General features: G+C 39.8%; 1 protein-coding gene across 1 annotated transcript in view; it reads left to right on the forward strand.

Moving 5' to 3' along the window:
* Positions 1-12,114, forward strand: part of GPBP1L1 (GC-rich promoter binding protein 1 like 1) — a 33,753-nt gene extending 21,639 nt beyond the window's left edge. The window contains exons 6-12 of the mRNA XM_072868035.1: positions 427-499; positions 1,691-1,884; positions 4,594-4,734; positions 8,449-8,607; positions 9,558-9,682; positions 10,577-10,679; positions 10,934-12,114. Coding sequence (XP_072724136.1) covers positions 427-499; positions 1,691-1,884; positions 4,594-4,734; positions 8,449-8,607; positions 9,558-9,682; positions 10,577-10,679; positions 10,934-11,080 — 942 coding nt within the window. The 3' untranslated portion in view covers positions 11,081-12,114. The remainder of the gene's footprint in view (positions 1-426; positions 500-1,690; positions 1,885-4,593; positions 4,735-8,448; positions 8,608-9,557; positions 9,683-10,576; positions 10,680-10,933) is intronic.
* Positions 12,115-13,442: the final 1,328 nt, after the last annotated feature.

Here is a 13,442-nt window from a genome sequence, read left to right on the forward strand (position 1 = left end):
AGTGTTGCCTTTGGGGTTTTTTTACTGGTTAACGAATAATTATTGTATAAAAATATTTGGGAAATGACACTAGAGTCTTCCTATACTGATGATGTGGATTCTGTTTTATATTTTGAGCTGCTGTTTAATACCTAAATCTTTTATGTGTGTATTGGTTGGTGGAAAATACTTAATCATACAGCAGAAGACTAAAGGGCCTGTCCTGAACCCTCTGATAGTTCTGTTGGAAATACAGCAGAAGCCAAGGAGAACACAAACTTGATATGTAGATGTCTTGTGACAAAGCACTCTTTTCTAATTCAGGTGCTGTTCAGAGAAATCTACCTGTACTCTGGGTTCCTAGAAGCATAATATTATGTTAATACTGAAAATTTTTTTTGTTATATGCGATATAATGGTATACTCATTTGCATTGTCTTTTTACAGCCATCTTTGAATCCAGAAGCTGGAAGACACAACAACCAGAACAAACCTCTAGGAACACCTTCTGGAGTATGGGGTAGGTAAAGGTATTTACATCACTGTACAGAATGCTGAAGCAGAAAGTTGTAACCAATGTTTAAATGCTGGTTTTGTCACTCAAAGATTTTTAAAGATTTAAGTGAAGCAGACAGTTTGCAGCTTTCTCTCCTTTGTTGTTTTCCTCCCCCCATCTTCACTAATCTCTCGGCCTTTTTGTCTACTTGAGACTGTGCTTGTTTTGTCATAAAAAAACTGCTGGTGGCAGTAACATCACTGTTCTGCATTTGCTTCCTGTGTTACTGCAGTTAGAATTTCAGGCAGACATCACTTGAAGGGCAGAGCAGATTTGAGTGAACTAGACATTAGTTCCTGACTTGTAATCTTCATATTAGTAATACAGCAAAATTGTCATAATTCTGTGGTTTGGGTTTATTTGATTTTTTTTTTTAAACTCAGAACAGGCTCGCTCTTGATTCTGATGTGGTATGCGAATCTGTGCCTTTTAAAAAAAAAATTGAGTGAAACAAGGTACCAGTTCTAACAACTAAATACAGGTTTGTTAATATCTAGTTAGAATGTAGCTAGATTAGTTGGGTTAGATACTGTAAATAGTCCAATTACAAAAAAACCTCAACAACACTTCTTGCTATAGTACCAGATTGTATTCTTTTTGCATGTTTCTCAGGTAGGTATTGTTCTGCTCAAAAAATAATGACTATTAGCATTTATGGGGCTTTTAGCTGTTTATACTACTACTGTTTTAAAATTGTTCTGCTCTTGCAAATGAGCAGAATTGGTCTAAGAATGATTTGGCCTAAGAAATATTAATTGTGCTTGTTTGTAAAAGCACTGCGTCTTTTGAGGTATAAGTTCTGCAATGTATTTTTGCTGTGTTAGTGAATTAACAAAACTGATCCATGGTTGCTCAAAAAAATGCTGATATTTGTTCTGATTCCTGTAGTATGGTGGAAGGCTGTTAGCTGATGTCACTGTAGGTTTTTCCGTTCAGCGTCAAGGAAGCTGTTGTGGTTAAATGAAAAAAGGTTGGACTTTGATATCCTTATCCACTATCTTCACTCAAAGCTGAAATGAAAGAACAGCTGATAGCAGTCTCAGAATCAGATGTGTAGCACCTAAGATTGAGAGGGAAGAAACTGGAGTGGTATACTGAAGCTGTTATGAAACTGAATAATTGTATCTCAGAATCGTTCTCATTTTATTTTTACAGAAAACCCCCCTAGTGCCAAGCAACCTACCAAGATGCTGGTCATCAAAAAGGTTTCAAAAGAGGATCCTGCCGCCGCCTTCTCAGCTGCATTTACATCACCTGTTTCTCACCTGGCAAATGGCAACAAAGCCACCACCATTGTCCCAAGTGTCTACAAAAATCTGGTTCCTAAACCTGCAGCTCCTCCTTCCAAGGTACAGGGGTTTCCAACCAAGTTAGTGAACTGCAGATCAAGGGAGAACTCTCTCCCTTGACAAGGGAATCAACCCCCTAACAAATAGCACGAGTTGGAATCCAGTAGTTTCGGGGGTAGTGGCCTTTACAGTAGAGGTCTGTTTACTACTAAACTTGTTGTTCCCTGTTAAAATGCCATTTGGTCTTGTCCATACGAGAACTAACTTCTCTTCTGACTATGCTAATGTCTGTTTGAATGGGTGTGTTCTCATGTGTTAGACAAATCCTTATCTTAAGGACAAAACAAGCAATGCTAGAGAACTGGAATGTGTGCTACCATGTGCTTGAATTGTTCACGTGACTGCCTTGAAAAATCTTTATTGGGTTACAATACTTTGATGTGTTTAAAACACAATTGAGGCTAAGATCAGATTAGATTGTGACATCCTGCAATTTAGCTCTAATTTAGTTGAGCCATAAAGACAACTGGGAAAAGTAATGGGTTTTGTGCTATAATTCTTTTACTGAAAGAAATATAGGAGTGCTGAAAAAACAAGTAGGTTTTTTTTCCTTAGTTCTAGGCTTTATCTTGCCCATTTTTTCCAGATAATTTACATGTATAGATGCCCTAGAAACTTTGTAGGATTGATAGTGAAAGTATTTAAGAAGCTAAAGAAAATTATTAGCTAGGTTGTTCTTTAAAAAGGTGTCCAAATACTTTGAGTTCTAAAATTTATTAATTACTAATGCTGGCTGCAACATTCCAACAAAATCTTCCCTATGATTAGGGTAGATTAGTCTTACACACTTCAAAGATAAAAGCAAAATAAGAAAGATTAACAACTTTTTTGTAAGAAAGCAAGTTTAGAGCTTCTTTCTCTTTTGTAAGTTTCTCTTAATTCAGGCCAAATTCTGCCAACTACAGGAAAAATCCTAATGGTTAAAATGGTTATCAGATTGTCTGCTGATGTCATCAACAGCGCTTTTGTTAATGAATGGTGACCGTTAGCAAAGCTAAAAGGTGGGAGATCAGCATATCCTTAGGCAGAAAAACTGCGTCCATGATGCCTTTGTTTAAAGGTACAGACATAAAGCAGCTATGGTAGGGTGCATTATTCTGAAGACTCTAAAAAGTTGTACAGAAAGCGCAATGCATAAAGTAGTAGAGGGGTGAAAATATTCCTTTTGACAAAGTCAGCAGTATTTGAAAGCTGTCACAGGCAAACTGAGTGAAAAATGTTTTTAAGTTGTACCAAGTAGTATTGAAAGGAAGAGAGCTGGTGGTGGTGAAACAAGTGCATTCTTTCTTGGCTAATTGAGATGGCTAATTGTTCACAGTCAAGCAGTCAATGAAGGTCATACTGCAAACAATTCCTTTTGGTATTCGTCTCTAGTTGTTGTGCTTGAATCTAGCGGCCTCCCTAAGAAAGCAATAGGGGTCTGTCCTTGAATTTGTCTAATCTGCCCCTTTGTGGAAGCTGGGAGAACAACAACCAGCAGCCAAGAGCTGGGTATCTAAACAGTGCAACCACCGGATCTGCGGAGAGAAGCTTTTTGTCATAGTATTTCTACACCCTAATTTTAGTACCAGGCAATATTGCGCAGGTCGGGATATTTTCTGGGTTTGAAGGCAATGTTTGGAATGTGTTCTGTGTCCATTCAGTAATGTGGACTGCTCTTGTTTTTAAGTTGGAGTGGAAGAGTAGTGCTGATGGCCTCCCCTACTGATTTTATTAATTTTTAAATAAATAAATAACCCAATGGAGAGCGAGGACATACTGAAATAATGGCTTCTGCTCTCATTGCTTACAGATCTGTTGCATCTTGGATTTAACTGAATCCCACTTGTGCATGAGTTATTTTGCTAATGACTTGAAGTTGTCTTCAGAAGTCTAATGGGTCACGGGAACCAGTATGTTTTAATGCTCTGGCAGGCGTATTTCTCATGCTACTTGATAGAATTTTCTTGTTAGGATCCTTTTTGTAAGGACTGTCACTTCGCAGTGTTTGTCCTTGGTTGATAAGAGAGGCTCAAGAATAACATTCCAAGTAACAAAAACTTATCTTGAAGTCTTTGCTTTTCAGCCAAATCACCAGTTTATTTGAAGGGATACTGCAGAGACTATCCAGAGCAAAACAGCAAGTGCTCATGCACTTTAATGAACTGGCTGCTTTTTCTTCTTTTTTTTTGGTTTTTTTTTTTTGTTGTTGCTAAATCAGTGTAATGCTGGACGCTTTCAGAGCCCTAGGAAATAAATAATTTGCGTTCTCAGCCTGGACAGAAATATTCCTTGATATGCTGCTTCCTTGCACAGGGGAAGTTCCTGTCAAGTGATGCAAAGCCTTTCTTTGTGGCATACAGTGTTCCCATATGAAATGTGAATTTAATTGGGATTTTTTACTTTCCATCTGTGGGTAGCTGTGAGATGCATTGCATTACTTGGTGGTGATTCCAATTAATGAAGAGCAATGCTGGATTTTCTCTTTGAACTCTAATGGTGTTTTACTGGAGGGTGGTGCCCCTGAATTGCATGTGGTGTGGGGAAAACAGAAGAAGACAGGGAAAAATAATGGGTGTCAAGGTAAACTTGAAACTGTTCTTGGAGAGGGAGAAAAATATCCATACAACAGCCAACATAATGTTTGTTTATTTGTTTTACTACCTGCAAGCACCCCCTTCTTGTGCCTTACCATTTACTGTCCAGTATTTTGTGTTCTCTTCAATATAGCCAAGTCCATGGAAAGCCAACAGAAGTGAACATAAACCAGGCTCGCTTTCCTCCAGCCGTGACTCTGCCTTTACCAGTCCAGTGTCTGTAACCAAACCGGCGGTACTGGCGAGTGGCTCAGTCCTCACCTCTCCCAAAGAGGTAAGGGGTTGGGTTTGGGGATAAAGTGGGAACTTTTGTCACTATCACCTACTATAGCTTAAACACGATAAGGTCCTCTCTGTACGTGGTATACCTACCCTTGCACCACTGAAGAATTACTCACTTCTACATTCTTAGCACATTCTGCCACATGTCTGATACACTAAAAGAAATAAAAATGTTGTTTACCTGGATGTAAACCCATTGGTGTTTGTCCAAATGAATTTCCCTCCAATATAAAAAAAAAAAACCTAATGCTTTAAATAGTGTTGCATAACTAGACATGCATAGACTTGGTGTTATCAGAGTGCAGATACCAAAAACTGATGTGAACAGATAGGTAAACTGATACCTGTGCTATTCTTTAATATGGGAAAAGAAGGGGAAGGAGGGTGATCTGCCTCGTTACCTTTCTCTAGGAGAGCAACAGCACAAGCAGTGAGCTCTGAGAGGGTTTAATGTGTGTACATGTGTCTTCAGCTACAGTGTCTGTTTTTAATTTTTGTGTTGGAAGGAGGTGAGGTGGAAATTGACTTACCTCCACTTTTGGTCTGAAGTATGGAGAGAACCTTGCATATAAATCTGTTAACATTTCAGCAATAACTGTGACAAAACACATTTTGGCCAACACTTCTATGCATCACTTCATAGCTTATATACAAAATGCTGTTTTGGAGCTTGAAATTCCACAAAGCTTAATAGAAAAGTGACACTGAATAACTTTTCTCCACTGCTCCTGGGAATCAAAATTCAACAGGTTTGTGATCATATGTAAAAAGAACAAAAATAAAACAGACTGTGATAAGTGACCTATTTACATAATTTGAAATTAGTGTGTTTGCATTTCAAGTGTAACAGTGTTTTTTTTTCTAGTTGTGCATTTGTCTTTTTCCTTTACAGATCTTACTTCTAAAATAAGATTTTTTTCATCTTTATGATTCCCTGCTTTGCAGGCTTTACTTTGCAACAGCCTGTACTTTTTTGCTTTAGCCACTGCTGAGTGTAAAAGCAGTCATTAAAAGCAATAGTTAACAAGCATGCACCTGCCACTTTGACAAATAGATCTTACACTGTATCCCTTTCCCTTACCTTGCTTTTGTCTGTCCTCAGAGTCCTTTGTGCTACTGACAGCCTGCCTTTTTGTGTAATGCACAGCACAGTATGGACACCTTTGCAGCATAAATATGTAAACTTAAATAGGCTTTCACCTCCAGGTAGATACCAAGAAGGGCATTCACTTTATATCATACAGTAGTCTCTGTTATTTTATTCCACACACACACTCCAAGAAGGTCTTGCCCGAAACTTTAGTCAGGAAAGATGTCGGGTACTAATCTGACAGCAGGAGCAGGCAGCTGGGTTTTCCCCAGAACAAGCAGTACTTCCTTCAATACTTCTTGTATTACCAGCATCAATCAACTAAACAAAAAGGGCTTAAAATTCCTTCCAAATGAAATGGAATGCTTGTAATACATTTTTCTTTGAATCTGTTGGAGACATGGAGTATGAAAACACAGGATCATGGCCAGCAAATACTACTGTAATCTGAGCTCCACAGGCCTACTACAAGTAGTAATCTCTGCCTCTTTATTTCTGAAACAGGGATAATGCCCCTTCTGCAGAAGTGTGGAAATAGCACCTTTGTTCATAAGAGACCACAGTGTGTTGAAAACTAAAAGGGTGCCAACTAGCACTGGCACCACGTCCCCACAAGCCAGTCTAAGATAACCAAATGAAGATACAGTCTGAATTCTTAAAATGATACATGATGACTTTTCTGTTAGAGTAGCTACTCCTGTTAAACAGACTGATATCTAAACAAATCTGAGATCATGCATAGTGCTCTCATTTTAAAAAAAAAAAAAAGATGCCTTGATGTTTCAGTCCAAGGGCTAAACCTACTTTTAGGAAAGATGTCAAAAAATGACTACTTGTACCCCTTTACATAACACTCTTTTAGTATTGTAAAACCTTTTACACAAAGTTATGAATAAAATCAGAATTGAGGTGAAATTCAATTCCCTTTCAGGACTCTGTTTCTAAACCTTGGCTTTAACTTCACCTAATGTGTAGAAATTAAGGTTTAGTACCTCAGCAGTTCTATACAGTGCCATTAAAACGGCTGCTACTAGCAAAGAGCTCAAGTGCTTTAGTAGAGTATTGCAAATTACCAGAAGACATCTAATTTTTAGTCTCCTTTGTTCATTGTTACCTTCTGTCACTGCAGTCAAACTAATTACCATGTTGAGAGCTTTAATTTCAGTACTATGCTAGCTTTTTATCCTAATATTCAGAGTCACTTGTTATGTCTGTAATAATTGCTGATTTGTTCCTTACTGTGTTGAATTAGGCAAAATCTGAAAAGGCCACCTGAGAAATGTTTACCATAGAACATTACTTTCAGCATGCACTTCCCCGAAAGGCATTATTGCACACCAGCGTTTCATGTGCAACAGGCATTAGAAATATAAGCAGGCGTTGCTGCCTTGTTTTTGTTTTGCTAAATATTTTAGTTCCCTTGAGCTTTGCTCAGAGCACTGTGAGTATGATAAAAACACTTTGCTAAGGAGATTCATTCTGAAGAGCCTGAATTTGCAACCTTCCCACCCTAGTTTAAAAAAGGGTGGGTGGAGAAAAACACTACAGACTTTAGGAGGTTTTACTCTGTTTTAATATTGAGGAAAAAATTGAACCAAGTAAGTGAAGGAAAAGAATACTTTGCACACAAGATTCTAGTGTCAGGTATTCGTATTAATGACTAAATTCCTTGTTGTCTTAGCGTAGCCAGGCATGAACTCCGTGTATGAGCAGAAGGTTAAGATATTGGGAACTTTCACACAACATGTTTTTAGATTTCTTTTGTGTGTCCAGTCAAAATGATGGAAGAGATTAAATTGAAAGCTCATCTTGGTTAGCAATGTTTTTATTGCAGTGTCATGGCTGGGGCACTGCTAACGTGCAAACTGTTGTGCCTTATGCCTGGTTCACAGATTCAAGATAACTAAGAAAGCTTAAACGCTGTGGAAGAGCATGGGAGATTACCCTGGGTTCATGAATTGATCTGAGCAGATTTCCCACAGGCTCCAGGGTTGTCTGTGTCTGGCTACACACTGAACCGTCTGGGCTGTGAGTGTACATAGCAAGGAATCAGCAGTGTGCTCTCCAGGGGAGGATACCGAGGCTGTGGATACCTATTTCATATCCAGTTATGGTTAGTTAAGGATGTGACCACTCCCTGAAAGGAGATTACCACCCCATAGCTTAATTTCAGGGTAGAGTCTGCCAGGATGGCTTAAGATGCAAATTTGAACAGAGCCTAATCTCCTCAATTTTTTAATTTTTGTAGGGTAAGAGTCCTGCGTGAAGTTCTCTGCCTTAATATTCTGTTGTAGGCTCCAGCAGTGCTTGAGAGAGTTACATTGCCAAGGAACAAAATAAATGTATTCATGGCCGTGTGAATTGAATCCTAGGGGAAGAAAAAAATTAAGAGTTGATAATGATAGGTGGGAGAACAATGTGCTGGTAAGGGAAGAAGTGAATGTGCAACACCAGTCAGTATTTTGGTGGGAATTTGACATTATGTTTTTTTGAGGGGTTAAGAGCCAGGCAAAGAACTGATGAGTGTTTGAAAGGTGTAAGCACAGACCCTGAAGAGGGCCCCATCTTCGCAGCAATACAGTTTGAAAGTCTCTATATTCTACATTCCTTGTCTAGAGTCCTTCCAGCACCACCCCTCCCATCGAGATCTGCTCTTCACGCTTGACGAAGCTGATGCGCCGTACCACTGATAAAAAGAGTGAATTCCTGAAGGCACTGAAAGATGATAGGAATGGGGAGATAACAGAGAACAGAGAATGTGACAAGCTGGATGATGTAAGATCACTGTCCTTACTGTATATATGATCATTATATATTTAAGGAGTTGGGTACTGAAAAAAAACAGAGCAGTGTATGTAATTCTGGCTCTGGAGGAGGAAGGGAATGACTTCCAATGGTCTGGCCCACATGCCAGCAGAAGTAGTGCACAGCACTGTGATGAAGGGAGATCCATAACATGATGAAATGCAAATGGATAAGTAATAAATGAGGTGGAAGGGAAGATCACAAATGGTAAAGATAATCTAGATTTTTACAAGGATTCTCTGAGGAGTGGAACAATACCATATTTTAACATCTTAATTTGCTTTCCAACTTCCTTGTCAAATTACATCCATTACATTATTACCTTGTGAAAGGTGCAGGATAGAAGCCTCAGAGGCTTGGACCAGACCCCTAAATGCATAAGTCTGTGGCTTAATGTGCATGTAAAGAGCATCCTTAGGAGTATTTCATTCTCATAGTTTTCTTACTCTCACTCTGAAGCCACTGATGATGGCTTTGTAACGCCAGCACTTACTTCCTTGACACAAAAGTGCAGTCCACCGAATGTCATTCCTACTGTGTTGTCTTGTCACAGCCAGATAGAAGTTGCTTTCAAGCATTATCAGTCCAGGCTCTGTAAAAAACACTGACTCAAGGTGAAAGGCTTTACTTCCAAAAGCAGAAGCTTGAACTTGTGTGGTGGTTTAACCCCAGCCAGCAACTAAGCACCACACAGCTGCTCGCTCACTCCCCCCACAGTGGGATGGGAGGGAGAATCAGAAGAGTAAAAGTGAGAAAACTCATGGGTTGAGATAGACAGTTTAACAGGTAAAGCAAAAGCTGCACATGCAAGCAAAGCAAGGAATTCATTCACTACTTCCCATTGGCAGGCAGGTGTTCAGCCAACTGTGCTATTGGCATGGTCTGCACAAGCACACTTTGATGCTCTTATTTTTCTTTAGATGGAGAGCAACAGCACACCAGAACCAAAGGAAAACTGGGAAGAGAACTGCCATCAGAATGGCCTTTCTCTCCCTTTGCCAGAGGAGGGGGAAAACCTCTCTCATTCATTGGAAGCAGAACACAGGTGAGTAAATGGCAAAATAAGGTGTCCAGAGTAAAGGAGGGCGAGTCCTTGGACTGTGTGAGGAGAAGACTATTTCAAAGACGAGACTCTTTCTGGGAAGCAGCAGTAGCTTTGTGTGTACTGAGCTAGAGGTGTGTGGGCTTCATGACTAGTGCTGGACTGGGTGGAGTCTTACTGAAAGTAAAACAAGACACATGACAGGTGAGCCAAGACTTTACCAAGGTCTGTAATTAAATTCCACTGCTCCTCTAGTGCCACATCCCTGTGTGTTAATGCTGCCTAGATATTTACCTGCCCACACCAGGAGTGAGTGCAAACCTATAGTGTGATTCTGGTTAATTTACAAGCAGGTGTCCTAAATGGAATGGTCTGAAGACTGAAGATACACCCTCACACACGCACCACTTTCTGACTGTCTGCACTTAGAATACTCCTGTGCTGCTTTAAATGCTGTAAAAGTGGAGGAGAGTTAAGAAAATATTTACCTAGTATCTCAGCTTGTCTCTCGCTTCGGTGAATAAGCAGTGTGTGAGCATCTGGTGTAAGCGGATAGTAAGTTTTAGGAGATTCTGAGCTGTGATACTGGTTTGATTGCCTCATGTCCTGCTTCAGTGTGCTTGGGTGGAATTTCAAATCTCTGCCTTGCTTTCCTTCTGCCAGACTAGTTATTTACTCATTGTACAGGACTGCTGATGATTAAATATTTGTAAAAGACATTGAAAAATATTGGGTAAACACGAAGCATTGTTGAAGTGGTCTCCAATATAGAAGATGCCTGGTGAATTGGGGGTGAATTAATACAAAACCTTGTGCTTCGTGGACAAAACATTCTCTCCTTTGCCATTGTTCTTTTGCTTTAATTCCCATGCCCCTTTTATTTTCTCCACAAATCAGGTTATTGAAAGAAATGGGATGGCAGGAATATCCTGAAAATGATGAGAACTACCTTCCCCTCACGGAGGATGAGCTCAAAGAGTTCCAAATTAAATCAGAGCAGGTATGTTTACAGTTCTTGCCATTTGTGACTGCTCTTCTCCCTCTCCCTTCTTATGCACAAGTCGTCTGTGGTGTAATTCTGAAGGGTATTCAAGAAGACAAAGAATTGAAGTGAGGTTGTAGTGCAGCTGATGATTCTGTATTATCTGTGCAGAGCGAGTATATGCAGTTATATGTAACTTGTGTCCACAGATGGTTAGCAATGGTTACTCTCTGCACTTTTGCTTGTTTTAAAGCTTGCTTTTATTCCTACAGCGAAGAAGAAACGGATTTGGGAAGAATGGATTTCTTCAGGGCCGCGGCTCCAGCCTGTTGTTCCACTGGAGAAGCACTTTTAAGACAAAGATTGAGGACTCAGACACAGAAACTAGTAGCAGTGAAACGTCAGATGACGATGCCTGAAAGTGGGCGCAAGAAAATTAAAATAAATAAAACCAACCCAATAAACTCAGTCATAGTTCAACATGTGTTTGGGGTTGTATAAACTAAACAGAGTTTATTCTGTCTCAAGTCTGTTCAGTTTTTTCTTTTGTTGTTGATACTTCATGCACAAGGGAAATAATTGTATCCCAAAGAAGAGAGAAATTGGCTTCTTTAGCTTTTTCTTTTGGTTTTGCCCTAATGCTTAATAGAAGTTTGTGCAGCTAGCAAATTTTGACAAAAATCCCTTGTGGGGCAGTGCACAAGTTCAGTCTTGTAAGCAGGATACAAGTGGCTGACTGATCTTTGCAACAACAAGCTTCTAACAGTGCCGCCTGCATTACATAATGTCGTGCGGTAACAGTGTGCTAAAACAATCATTGTCGATGACAAAATGGCTATTGAAGTTCTAATTATGTTAAATTAATGCTAATAACATGAATTTTTTATTTTATTTTATTTTTTTTGGCGGCTCGGGGAGCTTCATCACTTAACCAGGCGTTTGTGGTTTTCTTTTTTTGGGTACAGCTGTAAAATATTTGGATATAGGAATTGTTTGTGTTCTTCTTCTTGCAGCCTTGATATTCAGGGTGGATTGTAAAATATAAATTTTTTGTGAGATTTCAAAGATTAAGATTATTTTGATAACATTATTTACAGATTTAAAAAAGTGACTATCACATTGAGTCTGTATGAGGGGGAAAAACTACTGCATCAAAAATAACTAACTTGGAATAAATATTTTGCATCAGTTTGCCAATTCTAATTGTCTTTCTTATGTAAGAAAAGCTTTCCTCTAAAGGGACCTGCAACTTTGGGGGTTTAATAGCACTGGGGATAAATAGTTTCTTCTCCCACTGTATTTTTCCACTTGGCAAACATTGCTGTAGCGCTCAGACTGCAGGAGCTAAACTCTTCCTTTAAGAAGGGAGAGGGAGAACAATGGTGAGATGATAGCCCATGTTTGGTTTTTGTTGGTTTTTTGGTTTTCGTTTTTTTTTTTTTTTTTAAAGAAAGGAAAGAAAATAATTCAAATTATCTTCCACTAAAGCAGTTTGCTTTTTTTTCCGCTTCATACAAAATCGTGAAGCTCGACTGGTCGGTGTCACTTGTTCCTAGTGCAATGCTGCTGTTTATGTTCACAACGTGGCAAGGGAATGTCTGAATCCAAAGCTGTTTTCATTGAAATCTTTTTTAAAAATTCATGAAAACATTTCTATTAGATTAAAAAGGATTTTACAAACAACTCATTTGTGGCCTAAGCTATTTCAGTGTCTGTTTTAAGTCCAGCTTGTACACAAACGTTTTGGATTGGAAAGTATTCACGTGGTTGTGCGCTGTTTGCAAGTGGGTTGGATGGAGTTGCACATCGAATACGAAATCCTGGTCTCGCTGACCTGGGGTATTTCACCTGAGGTCTTGCTTGGGTTTTTTTAATCCACTCCTGACTAGGCAGAGAGAACAGATGTGTGATAAAATTACAATGTTTAGCCATTAATCTTTGCATCTGGACTCAAGGGAACACTCTTGGCAATGCCAGCTTAACTGGTACTTGTGCCTTTGGTTCCCTGGGACGCTGGCACTGCAGTTAACCCCCTGGGTGCGAGGGGTGAGGGGTATTTCTTCATCGCTGCCATCTGGAAGCCAGGCTCAAGTCACTGGGTCTTCCTGGGGGTGTTCTGGGAAGCGCTCGGTCTCCTGTAAGGCATTTCACAGATGTCTTGTTCCTTTTCAAGGTCCTACCACTTTGGTCCCATCAAACATGGCTTTTGTCTGGAAAAATTTATCCTTTTTTTTTTTTAAATTTAACTTCCTACATCCGTTTAAGTGAAAAATTATGCAAAGGTATTTGCATTGTTGTCAAGAAACGGGGTAAGTTTAAAAAAGTCCTTGACATGACATCCATGCTGATCGCCACTTGTAATGGGCGAACGCGATTGCTGGGTAATTCCTGTCTAGATAAGGAACCTGCCTGATGGGGGGACAGCAAAGCGTGGCGTGTGCGTACGGGGAGGTCTTTGTGTTCCGTGCCAAACTCTTCCTTCAGCTTCTGTGCCCTGACCCTCTGAGGGGATGTGCATGGTTTAAACATCAGTGAAACTTCTGAAGTGTTACTGACTGCCTCTGGGAGAGCCTATATTCAAACAGCATTTATTTCCCCATAAATGTGAACAGCAGCTTTTTCCTGGTATCACTGTGACTGGTATCACTGGTGGCGAAGTGGGAGGGTGACCTCCAGCAGCCTGAGAAGAGCCTGCGGGTGCTCAGCAAGCAGAGATGGGGGCAAGGATTGAAGGGGGGGAGCTTATTTTGGGAACAGGGGTAGGGCCCTGGGCACCTGTGG

This window comes from Ciconia boyciana, chromosome 7, assembly GCF_034638445.1.
Source record: "Ciconia boyciana chromosome 7, ASM3463844v1, whole genome shotgun sequence".
Classification (NCBI taxonomy): domain Eukaryota; kingdom Metazoa; phylum Chordata; class Aves; order Ciconiiformes; family Ciconiidae; genus Ciconia; species Ciconia boyciana.